At 37.0% G+C, this 22,268-nt stretch overlaps 1 protein-coding gene across 1 annotated transcript in view; it reads right to left on the bottom strand.

Moving 5' to 3' along the window:
* Positions 1-22,027, bottom strand: part of USH2A (usherin) — a 582,349-nt gene extending 560,322 nt beyond the window's left edge. The window contains exons 1-2 of the mRNA XM_074316330.1: positions 21,344-22,027; positions 17,647-17,812 (exon numbers count right to left, since the gene is read on the bottom strand). Of these exons, the coding sequence (XP_074172431.1) occupies positions 17,647-17,812; positions 21,344-21,828 (651 nt within the window). The 5' untranslated portion in view covers positions 21,829-22,027. The remainder of the gene's footprint in view (positions 1-17,646; positions 17,813-21,343) is intronic.
* Positions 22,028-22,268: the final 241 nt, after the last annotated feature.

Genomic DNA, 22,268 nt, shown 5'->3' with positions numbered 1-22,268 from the left:
GTAGGCAAACACAGAATCTATTAAGTACTCAATAACACCCTTCACAGATCCTCGAACGTTAAAATCTATTTTAAAGCAACGCTTCCCAAATGTGTCACAGGGTTTCTAATGCCCTGTGCCACCAGGGACAGAAATAAAGGACCTTATTTTAACATTTAACCTGCAAAGACATCCCCCCACCCGCCTTCTCTCCTTCTCCCCCATTATTACACTGTCTGAATTAGGTATGAGGCAAAATTCTGGTGCGGGAATTCAACTCCACTATCTCGCTGAATCGCTGGGCTCTCCTGACCCTCTAACCTTCTCTTTTGTCCGAACCTCCTGAGAATCAAGTGTGTGTCATACAGTAACAAGCTGCCCGTTGAATAGCATCCGCGCAAAGGGGGGAAAGTCTTTGCCCAGAACTAACCCCCTTCTGGCACAGTCCAGTTACCTGGCTATTTACAGTTAAAAGTAACACAATTCTATAAAATTAACTCACTGATTTTCATTATTACCATTGTTCTCTTAAAAAAAAAAAAAAAAAACTTTCATGTAAATCAAGTGTATCCAAAAGGTGTCTCCAATTTGAGAAGTCAGTAAAACAAGCGTAGTATAGGGTAAGTATCAATAATTTTTCAATAAATGAGATTGTTTTAATGATTTCCCTTTTTGGGTGCTCATCTTAAAGGAGCTCCTCCTTAGGAATTTTATCTTGTAACTTTACTAACCATTGTCACCCCAATAAACTTTAATTTTAAAAAAAGAATTTTGTCTTTCACAGGAAAGCCACTAAATTTGTGTTTTGGTTATGCTGCTCTTTGGTTCTTGCTCCCAATAACCAACTAACTTGTTGTTTTTGTAGTTTCATAATAAAAAAAAAAATTTAAAAAGTTAAAACAAAATGTTTCCATTCTTTGTATTTTAATATTTTGACTTAAAATGGAAATTGCAAATACACACAGGAATTCCCAATGATTTAAGACTTAGAAGGTTAATTTTATTGTGAGCATAGTGAAGAAGAAAACATATCACTTTTAACATAAAAGCAGCTTTCTACACATGTCATGAGGCATTTGCAAAAGGCCTTGTTCTCAGTCAGGCCAAAATGCAGAAATCAAAGAATGACATTGGAGGACAAGCCAGAGCTACAATTTATCTACATAACACTCGACAGTCCAACGGCAACTTCTAAGCTGCTGACACCACTTGCTAAAGTTCCTGCCAAACAAACACCTCCCGCTTTTACTGGGAGGAAATTCCTGCCTTTTGTAACTTATTATCCAGGACTTTCCCTGCCTCCCAATACGAGGTATTTTTTAAACAATCAAAGGGATACTGCAACTACTATATTTAAAGGCAAATCAATTTTAATCTATGACAAATTTTCACAAAGCTATATATAATTGCAGTACAAGGCTAAGAATATAAAAGTAGTGACAGAAGCAGAATAAAACAATTAAAAAGAACTACGGGCCCATTTCTTGAGCATCTAGTGAAAGTGAAAAGAGGCAAAAGGTTTTGGATGAAATTGACCAGCTTCTAACCATAGACTTTAATATGAAAATCTATAAATCTCAAGTCTTTCCCCTCTGTCAATTCCCACATACATAAAAATATTGAGGTTAAAAAAAAAAGATGAAATAAAACCCTGTGAACATCATCAGAGTAATACATACATAAATACTACCCTTTGTTTGTCTCCTTGTTTTGAAACTCAACTGTTATTTACAATTAAGAGAAATGACAAAAACAGTCTTTAAATCAAGTACGGAATTAGTCCTTCTAAGATAAACATGTTGGTACAGGTTGACCCAACATATGTCTACCAATAGGTTATAATTCTTCACACCCAAGCATTTACATAGCATTTCTTCAAGGGATAAATTTACTAAAGAGGATTTTTCTAATGATAATAAAACTGTTTTTAATTTTGAATCTTATATTTAAGCGGGAGAAAATTTTTAATCTGGTAGTAATTCCTTAACCTGGTTTCTTTGCTCCACTCATGTGCTCTCCATTAATTCCATGCAGAAAAGATTTATAGCCAATGGAACAGAAAGTAAATACATACCTTAAATAATTAGCCTATTTTCTTCATTACAAACACTAGTCACATCTCTAATGAGAAAAGTTTGATATTTCTAAATTCACTACTATCTTGCTTCAAACACATTGTTATTTACAGAGAACAGTTTTTCTATACATCTTTCCCTTCAGGATCATTGAGAAAATGATTTAATTTTTATTTTAAAATATAGCCAAGCATTTCCACCTAATGCTCAGGTATCTGGTGGACAAAATAATAGTGACTTACATTTAAATCTTGCTTCTCAACTGTCAGTACATTTACTAGCTGTCAGTTAAAGAGAAGAAAAAAAAAAGAGAGACTGTCAGTTGAAAAAAAGAAGAAGAGTAAGAAAGAGAAACTATACCAGTAAATGTAGAGAAAACAAGTTTGAAAAAAAAAAATTATCTACTTTGGTCTGAGGGTCTATCCTCTGTGAAATGTGTAACAGCATAATTTGAATTGTTTGATGTCCTAAAATTGCAGATTCTAGAAAAGGTAGAAACGCATGAGTAAAACATGTTTGCTTTGAAATCACTATTTCCAGCCTAGGTTGAGGCTGATGCAAACACAACTGCCATCCGCCTAGTCAAATAAAGGGATTCTAGAGCTTTGCAGTGTTATTTGTATAGAACAGGAGACTTAGGCCCAGATTATTAGATCTATATGTCCTTTAAAGTTCCCAACCAGCATCTTAATTAATTTAACATAACTGAAAAGTTGAGAATATAATACCATAATGAAGACTGAATTCACACAACTACACCTCCTCCTCAACACAAAGTCACAAGTCTTAATTATCTGCCCAATCTAAATATTCAGAAATGGCAACACTTAAAAAAAATGGTATAGTATATTGGGTTATGCATTTCATAGTTCAATGAAAACACTTTAGAGTATGTTCTTTAAATTATATTCGTTTTAAAGGGATAAATATCCTTGAAATGTATAATTCTACAGGTAAGCTTTGAAGAGAACTGATGGACCTAAATAACTAACAGCAGATAAAGGAATAGTGACATGGCAAATAAATGTGGATATATTTTCTTGGTATTCATCACCACACACTAAATCTTGAAGATTTTAAGTTTTTAGAGATGTAAGAATTCTCCCATCACCTGGGCATTTTCTTGTTATAGTGTTGCAATTGCTCAACAAGGAAACACTTTAAAACTAATCATTACTCATTGGATTTAATGAAATTAAAGCTGGGTGAATGCAAGTTATTTTTATTCAAACAGCGAAATGGAATCATTACAGCATTCTGTCCAGAGATAACAAGTGGACTGACGAGAATATCAGCTGTGAATATATTTAAATATAGATATACACATGCAGTATTAGGGATGGTAAAAACAGAATATGAAATAAACATTAGGCATCAACTCTGAGCTCACTGTCAAGAGTACACCCAAGCTTCTAACCAACAGAGTTCAGCTGAAGGTAACTATCTGTCAAATGTAATCTGTGCAAGTGAATATGCTTAAGCTGGGGCTATGAATCAACCAAAATTGCTTTGGTCTTATTGACATTCAATTGCAAGAAGTTGCAGCTCATCCAGTCCAATAGACAGCCTGACAACACCAGGAAGTGCTTCCAGTGACAGAAAGCTTTAAATATAGATGCAACTATCATCAAAATACACATGGAACTAAACTTTACAATCCTTCAGAGCATCTTTTGAAATTGGTCAGTCAGTCCTCAACTGGTCATCGATGCCCCAAGATCTCATCTCATTACAACTTATATCGGCCAGCTCACTCAGATGAATAACAAACCATTACTCATCTTTAAAAAAAAAAAAAATGAATATAGATTTGATTGACAGGCCAAGTCCTTCTGGATTAGTCTAAGAGTTTCTGTTGCATTGCGCTTAACCCCACTTCTTCAATGCGCAGATCTGCCTTTTATCTTTCCTGCCATTTGAGACTTGCTCCCAATACATCTTAATAAATAATAAGCAGGCATGCATGAAGAAATCCAGAGGGTCAATTTTAGACAATGCCTTGCAGATATTTTCTGACATGTATTGCGTTTGCATAAGCACTGCATTTTACCAACAAGAGAACTAAGGTGAGGGAGGGTAAATGACGCTTAGCGTTGTGTCCCCGTGGGCACTGTGACCTCTCGGGCAGATTCTGCGCGTGCCCATATGCTTTTGTTCCAGGTTTTAATCCTACATAAAACAAAATTCCTACCCATTCCTTTTCTGTCCGTGCCTATTTTCAACCTAGAAAAATGTGTTGAGTTCCAAACTGCTCTGACACTCAGCTCTCCTCTTAACTATCTCCAATCCCTCCATGCCACAGTAGTCTCATCGGTACCTTCTGCAGAGGGCACTCATCAAATGATACATGGAAAACCCTTGACTCAGTAGGAAACCAACTGACATAGACAAATGGACTGATATCTCACTGCTTAACTGTTATACAGTAAGTACTACTGTGACCCTCTAACAGCTTCGAGTGTAACAGAAATCACACTGTTAAGGACAAGTCTTTACAGGACGAAGGACAGGTACATAGCTTCCTACCCTATCAAAAAAGAAAACCAATCCAATGTATAGCAGTTTCTTGAACTCTCATGCTATTTCCTTCTGTGGCAACCTCCTTCCTCTTCTCTCATGGAATCTCTGTTACTTCCCTTGACACCTACCTTGAACTATGAACTACATGGAAACACATTTTAACACAAGGCTACCTGTAAAGAAAAAAGGAGGGGGGTAGCTAACATGATGTATGCACTAAGGATATGTTATGGTTAGAATTATATAAAACATGCACGGAAGAGACTGGCAGAAATTACATCAATACTATAGCGGAATCATTGGAGGAGTTTGGTTAGGTTTATCTTTTTTCTTTTTTCTTTTTTTCTAAGCATTCTAAAATATTGATTCGATAACTTTTGTGATTTAAAAAAAAAAATCTCACTTTTCAAAAATTATTTCTCCAAAATCTCTACGCAACCTCAAACCTTATTTCTTTTCTCCTCGGTACAGGTTCTTGAGGATACCAGTCATAGATTCACTATCTTCAGTAACTTCAGTTCCTCTTAAAAAGTGCTGTGTGCACAGTAGATGTCCATGGTCTTTTTTACATTCACAAAAGTAAAATGCTTTAAGCAAGAAGAGTGGACTTGTTTACTAGGAAAATGGCTATCAAGGTTCTTTTCAACTTATTACACGTAATAACAGAAGGCCCATTGGCCAAGCCTAACGTTAATATATGATCTTGCATCGTGCGCACTGTGGACCTGCTTGCCTCATATACTATTTGGTGACAGCTTATGTCACCAAAAATATTGAGCCTAAAAGACCCTCCTGCACATCGCAAGAAATGAAGTTCCTTGACAGACTTATTTACACAGTTTTTATAAACATGTATTCTTTTCCAAATACTTAAATTGAAAATTTAATCAAAGAAGTTCCAAAAACATTAAAAATAATATGCATGGTGCATGTGTGTGTGTGTATACAGAAGGTGCCAAAAAAGTGTATACACATTTTAAGAAAGGAAGACTGTATTAAAATTGTAATAAAATGAATGTTGTTAGCATTCATTTGATTAATGCCATCTTATGAGCAAACATCATAACACACACTGCTATCATAATTCAATTCAACTTCAAAAAGTAATACATAGATAACATCTCTTAAAATGTGTACATTTTTGTCACCCCCAGTATACCAAAAATAAGAACTAAATAAGAATTCAATAAGGTACATAAGTATAACTTTCATTCTAGGATTGCAGTCAGAACACGCTAAGTAATATTTAACTTCTGAAGGTTTAGTTGGTCCAGATGTTTTAGTTCACTGGTAATGTCCCACGTGGCATTTCATTCATTTCTAAGTTAAAAAATCGTATGGCTTTTGATGTTTTTATTTTCTCATGTGTAACATGGCAATCAGAAATATCAATGGATCAAAAATAATTTTTATAAAACACTGAAAATGTAAAAGCATCATACAAGTCTTCTGATTCTGACCATGATGGAGTAAGCCCACTTCAGTCTATCTCTCTCTGCAATTACAACTAAAACTCTGGACAAATACAAAAAGGACTTGAGGATTCTGAAAAAATGAACCAAAGGAAAGAGATTATGGAGGGGAGTCCAAACTTGGAGAATCGAAAACTTCTGATCTGTAAATGACACTCTTGAAAGAATGAGAAGACAAGCTACAGACTGGAAGAATATTTGCAAAACAAATAACTGACAAAGGTTTCTGTGCAGATTACATACAAGCCATCGAAATTCTGTAATAGGAAAACAAAGAACAGAGGTGCTTTGTTTTTGGTTTTGGTTTTGTTTTAATGGGAAGATTAGAACAAACATTTCACTAAAGAAGATACTTGGAGGACAAATAAATGCAGGAGAAGATGCCATCAACCATCAACCACCAGAGAAATATAAATGAAAACCACGATGAGATACTGATAAATATCAGTAATATTTACTGGCTAAGATAGATGACAGGTAGATAGATAGGCAGGTAAGTAGGCAGATAAATTGACCATATTAAGTAAATGCTGGTATAAATGCAAAACAACTGTAATTTCACATTTTTCCCGTGAGAATGCAAAATGATACAGCCACTTTAAAGTTTGGCAATTTCTGATAAATTTAAACAGATACCCACCATATAAACCAGCAATCATACTCCTAGACATTTACTCAAAAAACAGATCAGAGGTTGATATGGGTTGAGGATGGGAAAAGGGTAAGACAAAGGAATATTTGGAGGTTATAAAACTCTCCTATATGTTAATTGGAAGATGGCTACACAACAATATGCATTCGCCAAAACTAACAGAAGTGTGTATAAAGGGAGCAAATTTTGCTTTATGTAAACAATTTACATGAATAAAAAATGTAGAAAGACAAAAGTATTATACAAACATGTGACAATGATTTCATTTTGCCATTTCGAAATCTTTTCTAGAATGGGTAACATACGTTTCATGGAAAAGACAAATGTCACCTGCAAATGTCTTTAAATTGCCAATCTGGCAAATGCTTTAGCTCATCCACTTAAAGCCCTAATAACCGGTTCAGACATTTGAACTCTAACCATCTGATCTCACATCCAAACACTGTGCCACTCGCAAAATAGTTTTGAGACTTCTGCAAGATCGTTCCCCTTTTTCAATCAACTGCTGACTGAAGTCCTACTGTTTTCATACAATTGAGACTCTTTCTCTTTGAGGTATAATAGTGTTGATGCAATTCTATGTACTTTCTTTGACTAAAAATTTTTAACCATCACCTTTTTAACTTGTATCATTTTTTAAGTCAAAATGTAATATGTCACCTCTTCAGAATTCTTATTGACCATCCTTAGAAATTGCATAAGCCATTTTAGAATTTCATCTCTATTTTTCTTGCTTTATGTTTTGATAAACTTCTCTTAATTAAATATGGTGACCCTTAAAGCCAAGCCTTTACTGTACAGGTGTGGCATTATCACTTATGCCTGTCCCCACCCCCAAAAAATCATATACACTGTGCAAATTATAAGGAAAGAAAATAACTAAGGGTGTAACCCCAAAGCAGTTTTGCCCCTCAGGGGACATCTGGCAATGTCTGAAGACATTTTTTGATTGTCACTGGAATGGCGGTCGATGGAGGTAAGGGAGGTTTGCTACTCGCAGCCAGTTGATGGAGGCCAGGGACGCTGCCCAAAATCCTGTAACACACAGGACAGCCCCTACTCAGAGAGTGATCCTGTCTAAAATGCCATAGTGCGGAGACGGAGAATCGCTGCCCCCAAACAAGGAATCTACTCAAGAACATGACATATGTTAATAAAAATGTGAGCACAAACAAAATCCACACTTGGGGTAATTTTGAGCCATTTTACTGATTTTGTTTTCTACTACTCCACGGATATGTACATAAACATTAGATTTCTCAATATCAAGAGGCAGTAACAGCACTTTTATCACGTGTTATACAAAGGCATAAGATGGCACCAGTTTAAGAAACATATCAAAAGTTGGTAAAAGAAAGAAATGTATTGGGACTTAAGGAAACAGAAAGACATACAAAAGTAGGTCAGAGTAGAAGGAAACCTTGAATCAGAGACTGCCTGCAAAGGGACACAGTTCTGGATTTTAATGTGTGGCTCAGTAAGAACACCTAATACACTTTTGTTTAAGTTCAATCTGAAATTCCACTTGAATTTTCTATGGTTCTATTTGAAACAGTATCTCAAATGTGTATTTATTAGTGTACATTTTCCATAGGAACTTCCACTGTACATTATTAAAAGAGTAAATCACCTATCATTAATGCTCAGTTACACTCATGTTAATGATTTAGGACACTAGATCTAATAGGTCACAACAAAAATTAACAACAGCTCATAATTATAGATGCTAATTTGGATAAGCTCTAACTAATTAATAGAAGAATTTAGCCTTGGCATTTATTTTAGACATAATCAAGCATTGCTTATTATTTTAATCACTACATGAACCAGTTACATATGAACATCAAATTACATACAGTAACACCAGAAACTCCCAGTCAAGAGATCTCCAAATAATGACAACTGCTTTTGCATTATAATGACCCTACTTTCCACCATTCACAAATCAGACAAGGTGACAGTAAGTCTAACACAGACAGAAACAAGTATTGAGGGTTCGCAAGTATCTTTTCAACATCCAAAATTGCTTCAAAAAGACAAACCTGCGCAGATTAATTGAAACAAAAAGTCAAAAGAGTACAAATTGCGTTACCTCCCCTTGCTCCATTGTCATGTTTAATATGAAACATTAGCAATTTCTCTTTCCCCTGAAGTGCTCGTGGTCACGGAAATGAGCTGAAATATTGACACACTGATGCAAGGTAAATGTTGCCTTTGCTTCAAGCCTATGTTTCTAATTGAGAATTAATCTTCTACTTGCCCACATGAAAGACATAGTTCTCTGCTAGCAACGGTAGTTAAAATAATCACAGGCAAAAAAAAAAACAAAAACACACCTTGTTGGCCTACTGGTTTTTCTACACACACCCAGTGTGATACTTGGTTCAGAAACAATGTCAACCTACCTTTATCTTCAATTTTGACAAAACAGTTGCTGAAAAATGTGAAGAGAACCTGAAATCATATGTAGGTTTCTCATAAGCACTTTATAATTAGCCAGTACACCCAAACGCTTCTGCAATGTACACCAGATTTTTATGTACAAGTAAGACCACGTCTGCATTTGTCAGGGATTGACTTCGCAGTATCTAACCAGCGTATCTCCTCCCTGTCCTTTTTCCTACACCCAATCCATTTTATGAAGGACTCTTTCTCAGTCCTTACCATTTTAGTCAATGTGCTTTAAACATAATGAGGAGTTTATAACAACAAGCATTAAAAAATGGTAGACAGGGTCCTATTTATAAAGCCGTGACTTCTCATTTTGACAAAGGTGGAATCGCCCTATTCCTTCCAGGTCCTCTCTCCACAATTCAGAATCTCTAAACATAACACAACAAACAAGTATAAGACGAGCTTCTAGGTGGGAGGAAGGAGACAAAACCTTAGGGACCTCAAGATTTGAGGAACAACATGGCAGTAAATCCCCTAGGTTTTCTTATTGCCACTCATATATCCAACACAGAACATTCCAGAAACATCTCTCCTAGAACTGACACAGGCAAAGATAAAATATGTTCCAAGAAAAGTCTACTTCTCTTAGATAATGGACCAGGAAAAGGGAGGCCTAAAACAGAAAACCTTTTTGGAAATATCTGCTCTACTGTAGACAAACACCAATGGACAAATCTCTCTCTCTCTCTCTCTCTCCCCCCCCCCCTCAAGGTTCCAGCAGAGCCCATCAGGGGGCTAATCTCACCCCACCCTCCCACCCAGCAGAAGTAAATGGCAGCACTGTTGCCCCTACACAGTGGCGCTGACAGGACCATGCAGAGAGCTAATCTTCCATTCCTCCTGACAAAAGCAGGCAGGGTTCCAATTTCCCTGCAGGGTGATGCTGAAAAACCAAAGAAGGGGCACATCTGCCATCCGCCACTTGGTGGAAGAAGGCAACCCCCCCCCCCCAATGAATTGTAAGGGTTGTTTTGGTGGGAATGAGTTAAGCTTATTTTTTATCCCCTACTCCATAGAAGGGGGTGGCACTCTGATCCCCTTGCAATGTACTAGTGCCAGGGTGATTGTAGAGCTGAACCACCATCCCCTATCAGGCTGATGTAGTCTGTACTCCAATTATTTACCAGGCTTGTATCACCTGGGCCTAGCAAGATGCTGAGCCTCTGCCCCAACCTGGCAACAACAAGACGGAATGAGATGGTACCAGCAGGGCTAGTCAGCACTCCACTTTCCCTGGACCCCTGTCAGGGCCCATCAGGAGCTGCACCGTCAGAGTGGTGCAGCATCAACAAGACTGAACGAGGAAGTGAGATGCAGTGAGTCAGGACTTCATTTCCCCTCCCAAACATCTAAGGCAGAATTAACCCCAACTTGACATCATCTATTCAAGAGAACAGAATAGGAGGGAATGCTCCCCAACTCATGTTATGAAGATGGCATTGACCTAAACTCAAAAGATAGTACTGGAAAGGAAAATTACAGATCAATACATCTCATGAACCATAGATGTGAAAATTCTCAAAGTTAGCAAATCAAATCCAGCCAGCATAGAAAAGGTATGATCTATCCATCATGACCAAGTGGGGTTTATTCCAGGTGTTTAAGTTGGGTTCAACATTTGAAAAATCAGTATAATCAATCACATTAACAGGCTAAAGAAGACAAATTATATGTTCACATCAATTGATGCAAATAGACCTTTGACAAAATCCAACACTCATCATAATAAGAACTCTCCGTACATTAAGAATAGAGGGAAATTTCCTCCCCTTGATAAAGAACATTTATTAAAAACCTATAGCTAACATAATACTTCACGGTGAAAGACTGAAAGCTTTTTCCCTAACATTAGGAACAAGACAAGGATGTTTGCTTTTAATACTCTCATTCAACACAGGATTAGAAATCGTAGCTACTGAAACAAGGGGGCAAAAAGAAAGAAAATCTTACAGACTGAAAAAAATGAAAGTGCTCCTAACTGTCGATGACATGACTGCCTACACAGAAAACCCAACAATTGACATAAGAATTTCCAAAACGAATGAGTAAGTTCAGCAAGGTTTCAACATATAGGATTAACCCTCCAACATCAATAACATTTCTATATGCTGACAATAAATATGTGGAAACCAAAATTTAAAACACAAGACTAACTGTAACCGCTCCAAAGAAAATGAAATGCTTGTGAGTAAACTTAGCAAAACATGCACAGGATCTGTGTGCTAATGAGTACAAAATGCCTCTAAACAGAAGGACCCAGAGAAGACCTAAATAAATGGACACATGTACCATGTTCGTGTATGAGACGATTCAACATAGTCTATACATGATATCTAGTCTCCACAAGTTGATCTATAGATCTACTGCAATTCCTATCAAAATCCCAAGAAGACATTTGGAAGACCTAAGCAAGCTTACACTAAAACTTATATGGAAAGGCCCAGGCCCTGAAATAGGCAAAAAAAAAAAAAAAAAAAAAAGAAGTAGGAGCAGTCACTCTGCCAAATATTACACAGATATTACAGCTCATGATAATCAAGACTGTGGGGTCCTGGTAGAGATATACACAGAGATTAATGGAACAGAATAGAGATCCAGAAATAGATCCACACAAATATACCCAAGTGATACTTGATAAATGTACAAAAGCAATAAACAGGAAGGATACCCTTTTCAACAAGTGTTGCTGGGCCATTGGAACATCCAGTGGCCAAAACAAACACCCCTGATCTAAATCTTGCACCTTGTACATTAACCCAGAATGGAGCATGGACTTAAATTCAAAATATGACACTGTAAAACATTTAGAAGAAATATGGGAGAAAACCGGAAGGAAGGAAGGAAGGAAGGAAGGAAGGAAGGAAGGAAGGAAGGAAGGAAGGAAGGAGTGGGTTTGCGAGACAGCCTGGCCTCCCAGACACCTGGACTTCCAACTTCTGGCCTCCACAATGGAGAGAATACAATGTCTGTCGTTTGCAGCTATCTCGTTTGTGATTATTCTAGGGCAGGCCTAGAAAACGAATACACATATCCAATATAATGTCCTCAAATACGCCTTCCTTGACCTCACTGCTTTTGCCAAGCTGTCCTCATATGGTCCCCTGGGACACATCACAGCTATAATTCTGCTTTTTGGTGTGATTATTTGATTGTCTTTTCCTCCCATAAGACTGTTAGTTCCATTGTAGTGGAGCTTTATCAGACATTATAGTTTTTATATGTCACATCTGGTACAAGCCAAATAGACTGTGTGTATCCCAACTTGAAATGGGTATCTAACATTTCAAAGAGTTACATGCTTTTCCTAGGGTGATGCGATTTTTAAGTAAAATGTCAAAAATTAAAGCCTTGCCTTCTGACTAAACATTGTATTTTAAATGCACATGCAAAACTGCACAGAAAATAATCAACTTTTACTTGGATGGTTTTACCTCTATAATCAAGTGGGAAGAATCCCCACTTCTTGTTTCTACTGGATGATAACAAGGCTTGTTCTAGACAGCATGGATCAGGTGACCAAGGGACCAGGATGGGTTAAGTGGAATATTCTATCTTTAATCCATTGCAGTCTTTCCTGACTACCATGAACCGCAGAGATACTGAGCGTAACTTTATATAAAATTACGTTCTTTGTTTATTTAAACCATTTGTATCAATGAGGGATAGAGTTACAAACTATATGGATTTAAATTATTTGTACAAATCAGGTAAATATATGAGGCATTATAAATATTTACATTACAAATACACACAAACGTAAAAATTAATGCATATTTACTTTACAGATTTTTTTTCAGTTCATTTTGGGGAGGATTTGGAGAACTTTAAAAATTAATTACTCCTTAGATCTATCTTCACAGTGACCTAGGTTCGCTGCAATTTTTTTTTTTTCAATTAAAGGTCAGAGAAACTTCAAACTCTAAATTTAGGCAGGTAATTTAACCTCTCCAAGGCTCCTTTTTCTCATCTCTATAATGGAGATAATATAAGCCAATGTCACAGAACTATTATCAGCATTTGAAAAATTAAGCATGTACAACGTTTAACACAGCACATGTAATCATACATATGCTCAATGATGACAGCTATTATCATCATGATTTTTAACTGATTATTCTGAAAAGCTTTGTTTAATTCTATCGATCTTTACTTAGTTTTGAATAATCAAAACTATTGCACTAACACGGGTGATGGTCAGCTGGCTAGACACAAACAGAAGGCTTTGCATAAATAAACAAGGTTTAACATGTAGACACATAAATAGGTGTAGTTAAAAGCAATGAAAGTTATTAAGCAAATGGTATGGATTGAGATTTTCTTGAAGTGGGGGGTGGAGGTGGTGCTCCCATGAGAACCCCAGGACGTAGAGCTTACTGAAGGCTGCATGACGTTTTATGTTCCCTCAATCAATAGAGACATGGCAAGACCTTTACAAAGTGTGCACATGGGCATACACTCCAGAGATTAATTGAGAGACTCGGCTTATCTATTCTAACAACTGGAGGTTAAATTGCATTTTCTTTTTCACCAGAACCATCAATAGCTTTCCTTTTTCAGATTGAATACATAAATCAAAAGAACATATTTCATGAACAAACTATGATTATGAAACTCCTATTCTTCATCTATCGATTCCTAAAACTTTATTTACTCATGCATTTTCTTCCCTTCATTGTAGCAGAACACAACTGTCCTTTTCCACACTATTGTAGCTAGAATCATCCGTGCCTCTTGAATTCCACTTTATCAAGGAGTCTTCAAAACAGCATAGGAAATTATGAACAACCCCATCGCTAAATGGTCTCTTGCCTCCATAGTTGCAGGATTTCATAAGCTTCAAATTTTAGTAATCGTTTTACTGTATTTTAGCATCATTTCTATAGGGTATTATACCAATATACTAATGATCTTTTGATGCTATTTGTTCTATAAAATATACAGAACGTATTAAGGGAAAACAGTATTTTCGTGGGAAACTCTGAGGTTTTACTTTTAAATGATATGCAATTAAATATGAATATACCTCAAGGTTGTTTTACCTACCAATCCATAACAAACTGCTCAACCAAAATCCTTTTATGTATTTCAAAACTTTTTTTAAAAATCAAAAGAGATCTCTTACAATAACTGTACCATGTGCTGATTCAATATGAAAAGTAAGCTTAAAAAAATCTGCTAATGCCATCAGTGTTCCCTGTTTGATAATAAAAAGACTGAATTGATTTTTTCCAGTTTTAGTACAAAAAATATGACAATGAATTTCAGCTTGATATAATTTGAAATAGCCAATACATTAAATCCCAAAGTGAAATTTAAATTGGCAATCATGGCATATTCAAGTCCCTGAATGAATATTAATTTAAAAAATAATCATATTCCAACAGGTCTAAGCTTCAAAATGCTAGTTCCTGAATAAAAGCTGTTAGAGCCACAACTATAACATCGGGCATTTTTGTTTAGGAAACTAGATCTCCATGGTTTAGTATGTCTGGCTCTTCCTGGCATCTTTTTTGCCCAGGGATTTAATTATTTAAAACTCATTTCTTTTTTCTGAATTTTGGAAGTTGGAATTCTGATTTTACTGATAGCTGATACTAAGTGAACTGTCTGAGGCAAGGTATAAGGTCAGATCTGTTGATTAATTTCACGTCACTATGCCTTTGTAAGTTAAATTCTGGCTTGAGCCAATTCCAGGAATAAAGATCTTTCATTTTTAACACACACACACCAAATAAATTAATTGATTTGTGGCCATATTGGAGGATGAGTGAAAATATGCGTACATATTAATTACAGACTTACCATTTGAAACTTTACTAAAACCAGACTATCAATTATATGTTCTATTATATACCCCAAAGTGATGCAAGTCCCTAATCTCAAAATCAAACAGAATTTGGATACACTACATAATAATGCAATAGTAAGTTACATTTTATATTAGAATATATTTTTTGCAGTTATACAGTGAATCAGTTACAAGCTGCATTTGCTCAAAATTTGGCCATAAAATCAAGCAAAGAAAATGTGTCTGTGTAAATACCAGACGACATGGGGAAGCAGAGAAAAGCAGATGCCTGACGTCAGCCAATGAGTGAATTCTGTTCCTTGCAACATAGATAACCCTACACAACTCAGCAGCTTTCCATACTTTAATAAATTGTGCCTCACTCTACACTCTACTTCCTTTTTTATGGAGAGATCAAGGACGCCTTGTTTTATTCATCCAGTCCAATCCTCTCATTACATAAGAAAGGAAACGGAGTCACGTGGGCTTAAGACTACACAGTGGCATGACCTGAATTAGATGTCCCTATGTCTATTCTCTTGTCCTTCCCACGACTTTTTATAACAACTCTCCAGGAAAGAGCTCATTCCTTATTAAACATCTATACTATGAATTATTATACATTTCATAATATCTTAAGTACATTCAGACGTGTCCAATAAGAGAACCCTATGTAGATCGCAATTTAGAGTAAATAATTGCTCTGTCATTTTCAGTTGAACGAAGCCAGATTTTCAGAATGCTGGGTATGCCAAAATCTACTGATAAATACCAGATGAGTGAATGACCAGTCTGCATGGTGTTTTTCTAATGTTTTGTGAATATTTAGTTCCTTAGCTTTAAAGTAACATGTAGAGTGGGGAAAAAAAATTAAAAACTTACATCAAAATAAATAAATAAACAAGTACACAAATTGGAAAGGACAAGTTTCTCTTGCTAGTCAAACCGTTACGAAATAAAGCAGTTTCATTAAAGCATAAAGACTTCCACCTTTTCTTGAAAAAAGGGGAAGATTTAAAGATTCATAAAACATTTTTGTCTCAACTAGGAGAGGACTCCTATGTGACATCTATTGAAAAGATAATGCTGATTTCAACAAGCCCTCTAAGAGCATTTTCCTTCCAGGAGAGAAATTCAGTCCTGGTTACCTGTTTGCATTTTGATTTTAAACTTTCTCTGTAAAGCTTTCAATGTACCACTCCCTGCCAACACATGGCACAGTTTCCCCGATAAGGCAAAGCAAAGGCAAGTAAAGAGCATTTTTTTTTTTATCATCGTTGTTATAAAAATATGCAACAAGCATATTGATTTGACATCCTCTGCAGGTTCTCTTTCTTTGGCAGTTTCTATTTCCACATTTTTAACATTTATAACCCAATGTGTTGTACTGGTCTGTGGGTGGAATGGACAACTTCAAGATACAGAACACATGAGGCCCCTATCCTCTAACTACTGATCAAAAGAGAGGTAGGACTGACAGACTGAACCCATCCTGAGCTATAGACAAGGCCCCTTATCAGATACGACCACCCTTTCAATCCTGGTGGCATGGAAATGCTACTCAGTGCCGAGTTCATTTGCTAAACTCATATCCTAACTAAAAGCTGAGTAGTTAAGACAAAACACTCTGATTGAATATCACTTTGCCAATACTTTCCTATAGAAATTAATCATTGTAACCTCTCTGTATTTCCATTTGAAATGTTCTTCCAAAGGCTTTTCACACACTGCTATGCAAATGCATGGCAGAATTTCAGTTACAATCAGGCTAAACAAGCATGTGTACAAAGTGTATTTAAATCCTCAAGAATGATTTCTATTCTGAAACAGACTTTCACAGCCAAGTAACAATCCTCAAGAACCTCTAAGGAAGTCTACTCACTGCCTGATTCAGGATGGGAAAGGTGAGAAATTAAAGACTGTTTTCATCAAATGAGTGAGGGTACAGTTGTCCCCTAGTGCAAATGGGGTTTTAAGAACCACTGTTTAGACACTTCTATGAGAGCCTATACTGGGAACTTCAGACACAGTAGCTCCAGTATGAAGGCAAGTGTAAGTTGGGCTGCATTGGGCCCTTCCAGGGCCCTGAAGACACCAGAGGATAAACTGTATCTATACCCAGGAACTATAAAATACCAGGCATCTCACAGTTATCTCAGCCTTTAGCAGCTTCTAAGGTTAATACAAACTGTGGTTGACAACTGCAGTTGACTGTCTGATGTGTAAAGTTCATTAGTTCTAAGGTCAGCCTTTTAATGCAACAGCCAAATTTTATTCACATCATCAGATGCTATGTGCAAAAGACAGCTGTAAAACCCAGGCAGGGGTTTTAACACTGGAGTGACTAGTAAAATTAGTACTGGATACCAGAAGAGCCCTCACTCATTTTTGAACAAAATAAAATATATGCACCAAATAAAACAAAAATTTCATGAGGCTATTATTACTCCAAAGAGCATTGTCTTAAGCTTCTGTGGGTGTTTTCACAGCAATTTTGAAGGGTGGGAGGGGGCGGGAAAATACTGGTATATCAAGAGATGCATCATTAAGTCACTTAAATATTGTTTTCTTTTTGTTGTCATTTACATATACTTGAAATCATGAAGACACTGCCCAAGGTCTTGTGGGAAGATGTCATTTAAAGGAAAGAAAAGAAGATAGGTCCTTGTGTTTAACCAAATGTTAAATATTTTTTATTTGACTCACCTGCACACTAAGATGAATCCATTTCTTCACAAGAATTCTCCCCAGTGTCATTACTTTTATTGGAGGCTGCAAACCATTTACTGTGCGATAATAAAACATGGTCTCTTTCTCTGATATTGTAAGTTTGAACACAGTCTGCCCATCCACCGTCTTTTCTATGATACACCTTAGGAAGCAACCAGAAAAAAGAAAAGGTCAGCATCTACCCGCAAGACGTGCTAAGGCATTGTACAGTCACAGAGGTGTGACTCACCCAAAACTCAACTCAAAAGGGTGTGCTATGAGCAAGTGCCCGGATGTCGTTATAGTGAGAGCAAGCTTTATTCCAATTAAAGAGTCCTTTTATTTCAAAAAAAATAAATAAATAAAAAATAGAATTCTTATTTATAACATATGCCCCAGAACCGCAACACCCTTATTAGACATTCATGGTGGAAGCTAAAGTGGTTGAATCATCCTGCAAAACTAACATTTAGCTGATTGGCTCATTAGTTCCTCTGCTATTTCTTTTATAGGAAGCGGCACAATACATATCCTAGGTACGGAGTCACCAGTGCAAATCTTTCTGTTTTCTTCTTTTTTGTTTTAATCTGAAGAGAATTTAGTGCCCAAGGAGGGCTCTAAACTGCTTGATTTAGTTCCCACAGAGAGATGGAAAATGGACCACTATTAGTGTTTACTTCCTTCCTCGTCACTGGCCAGAAGCCACAGCCAGTGTTTGTAAAATGATGGGCTAGCTCACCTTGAACACACAGTCCAACTGAGGCACTGAGAGAATGTTAATGATCTTGGATGAAAGATTATCCGATCGTCTGTCTAAGAACACACTGAAATAATATTCTTATAAAATAGAATTTTCAGAAAATCTCAAGAATTGCGTCAGGCAAGCTATCAAATTATTATTTTTTTAAATCACTTCTATCCTCATCTTTTCCCATCCCTTCAAATAGGCATGTCATTTTTGTTTTTTATTTTCTATATTAACGTATGTTCAGTAGAACTTTTGCTTTATACTGATTATATCATTGTGTATTTCTGGCCAGTCTATGTCTACTAAGAAACAGGTATGCATTTAAGCCCCACTCCTCTCCATCACATTTCAACCAGCAACTCCACTTGTTGGCAGAAGATAGAATATTGTGAATGCCTGCTAGTAGCCTTCTGAGTAGATTATTTCCAAAGATCTGCTGTTTCGAGAAATATCGCTGACAATAGCCATCGACATCTCCCCAGATAGCTAGCTATTAAAGATGGTCATCAGCCTGTATCACTTAGAAATGAACTCAAGAAGGTGGAATAGTCCAGGGAGGAGAACTCCATCCGGTACTGCAGGAAAGGACTCTTGGTCCCTTTCTTCATCGGGTTGCCTCCTACCCAGCCCAGACATTGTCATGATTATATCTGATCCCAGGACCCTCCCTGCTCAGAGTTGGCAAAGGGGTCCTTCATCTGTGCTCAACATACTGTGCTGCCTTGCTAATAAAACCAATTGGTCTGTCTTCACATTCAATTGTGAGTTTTCTGAGGATAGAAGCATAGCCTGGTATATAGCAGACCTTTGAAAAATGATGAGTTAGCAATCAAGTTGAGAAGGAATCACCAACGAGGCAAATATAAGACAGGGTCAACCAAGAATTACTGCTAATGATGTTTGAAAACGTTCCTTCAACAGCACATTCTCCACAAACTATCTCCTCCACTTGCATTTATTCTTTCCCAGAGGTAAGAGGTAAGAATAAGGTTGGACAACACCTAACAGTCACTATTTCCCTGCCAGTATTTGAATATATTTTGTACATATATTTGGTGAGAAAGTTAAGAGAATAAGTATACATTTTGGTCAAATAGGTTTAGGGGCCATAAAGGTTCTATATAAAGTAAAAATAAAGTTTTATAGAAATCCTACTATGATTTTTTTTAACCCTTCAGTTGGTGGATATTTCTAAATAACTGGAATGAAAGAGTTTCTCTTTATTTCATGACTCTAGGTCTTAAATATCTAAGAAAAAATTGCCTCTATTTGTTTTTCTTGAGTTTCAATCTACAAGTTAGCATTTGACCATTACTCAAGAATGTATTTACCAAACGCAGGCTTATTTCCCCAAGCTTACTGAAAATGCATTTCTTAATATGTTATTGATTATCTTCCTTGCTATTTTGTTTGCTTGTAAACATACTAGCTTTGGTAGATAATGAATGTGAGAGGAAGGCAGGTAGCAAAATATTTAGGGACTGGATTTATTCTGTTCCTGGATAAACAATAATTGGATAATCCATGTTTTGTTTGTTTTACTTATCTAGTGCAAACACCCCGAAATTCCCCCAATTCCCATAGGTATGTTAGTTTTGAGAATGGGAATGACCTTGATGCATGGAACTCTCAAAACTGTAAACTGTGTGCTACTGCCTCAGTAAACACGTCTGTCTTATTTATATAAAATGATACTAATAGAAGATGAATTTGGTAGACACACATCCCTTGGAAGAAATATTTTGTCCCACCCATCTTTGTCAAGAGACAGTTTTTTAAGACTCTTCGTACACCAGTTACATAAACTGAGTAAGTTAGATTTACTGACATTTCAAACAGTAAGAAAGCAGGGTTTTCTTTTAAGGGAGATACAGAAACAGAATTAACAGTTTGTGATGATTTTTCCTCCAAATTGAAGAAAAAAAGAAAATATGCCAACTCGCACTGGGCAAATTAAAACTAAACACCAAAGACATTTAAGTCCTATTTGCTTATGAGATTATAAGACTTTTCTGGTTTGTTTCACAAGTTTTTAGATATTTGGCCAACACTCTCACACAAAGAAAAACGTCACACGGAAACAAAGTAAGAGCCCTGCAGGAAGACAAAAGATAAGCAAAAAAATGCCTCCAAACCACCCTACGTATTCCAAGTTCCAGATTGACTCTAGACACATAAGGGAAACACATTAGGTGTCAGCTTTAGAGACTAGTCACAGAATGAAAAACAGGTGATTATATAACGAGCAAAAGATGATATTAAGAAAGTCCCACTGAAGGCATTTCTACAGGGATCAATGGCATAAAAGCTTTGGAGGATCTTTCATGTTTCCTTATATAGTTCCAAACAGATGAAAACACCACTAGGTAAAGAGCCAAAAGCTACATCATTGCAGAGATGGAAGGATTACTCATTTATTCAACTCATATCACTGGGCATTTCCCGGGAGTCAAACAAACATCTTTTCTTGGGGAAATAAGGATGAATAAAGCACAGTCCTAAACCCTCAGAGAGTTATTTGCCGAATGAAACTTTTACACTCTAGTAGGAGCAGGTTATTTATACAAACTTAGACCAGGACTTTGAAAATATCAATTATTTCTATAACTAGTCTTTATACCTTAAAACTCACTGGGCCTGGTTTGGTTTCTATCGGCTAAGATGGAGGTTGAGTTAAACTACTAAGAAATCCCTGGTTTAAACAAGACTGACTGCAATGCAACCATGTTAACACCCTCGTTTCTGAGGGCTCACTTCATTCCTAGAAAGGACAACAAAATTCAAATCAAGAATGTTCGGAATGAAATCTTGATGAGGACCACTAAAATAGGAGATGGCCCTCAATCGCATGAATTTCATTTCTAGTCTGGAATGCGAGTTGCAACAACCTTCACGACAACTGATTTTTAGGAGTCTAGGAAAGCTTACACTCACTGTACTACTTACATTACACCCTCTTGCTCGGGTTTCAACCACACGGCTAAAGTAAATGATGCCGCCGGCCTTGGAGAAGGAGGAGAAGAAAAGCAATTCTCGTGATTTCCGAAAAGAAGACTTGTCGAATTGCCAGGGGAGTTGGGGTGCAGGTCATGCTTGTCTATGGTGACACAGCTCCTGAGGCCTGCTGACAGAAGGGCCGTGTAGTTTGGGGGTGAAGATCTGTGTGGGCAATCCTGAATGCAATATCTCTGGGCACAGAACCGAACACTATCGGCAGCCGGGGAGCTGTGGCAGAAAGTGCTATGGTCCGGGAGTCCACACGTTGCTTGGGTTGGCACAAGTGACACATTCTTGAAAGCTCCCACATTCTCCAGCCTTGGGAAAAGGCCCTGAGGGGCAGCCAACGAGATGGAAGCAAAATAGGCGAAGATCAATGTTTCAATGACATGAAACAAGAAGCCAAAGCCCAGTGAAAGAGCCAGGCAACTCATGTTTACAAAAAAGCATTCTCCTCCTGACAAAGCATTCCTCAATAAATAATAAGGCCCGCGCCGCTTGCCAGCAACACTTGAAAGCAGGGTGTTTTAAGTAACATTGTGAGACTCCATTTTCGGGAAACCGCAGACACGTTTTCACACTGAGGTAATACCACGGGCGTTCTCGATGATAGTGACGACATGAGTAGCAGCTGGTGTCTGGGAATCAAACACAGAGTGTGAAGGAAAAGCTGTAACATCATTAGAACTTCAGGTCATCCTCAGTGTGAGGATTTCGAGTCCCTGATGAGAACCACTAACCAAGCTTTTCAAAAAGAAACACAACAACAACAAAAAATATCGTCAAGTACATTGTCTGGAGTAAAACACTCACTCTTCTGACACACATCTTCATGTGATCCAGCAAAGCCAGCCCTTTAAAAAGTCTACGGGAC

This window comes from Rhinolophus sinicus, linkage group LG12, assembly GCF_036562045.2.
Source record: "Rhinolophus sinicus isolate RSC01 linkage group LG12, ASM3656204v1, whole genome shotgun sequence".
NCBI lineage: Eukaryota > Metazoa > Chordata > Mammalia > Chiroptera > Rhinolophidae > Rhinolophus > Rhinolophus sinicus.
Note: the sequence above shows the minus strand (reverse complement) of the source record. Positions and strands in the feature narration are given on the sequence as shown.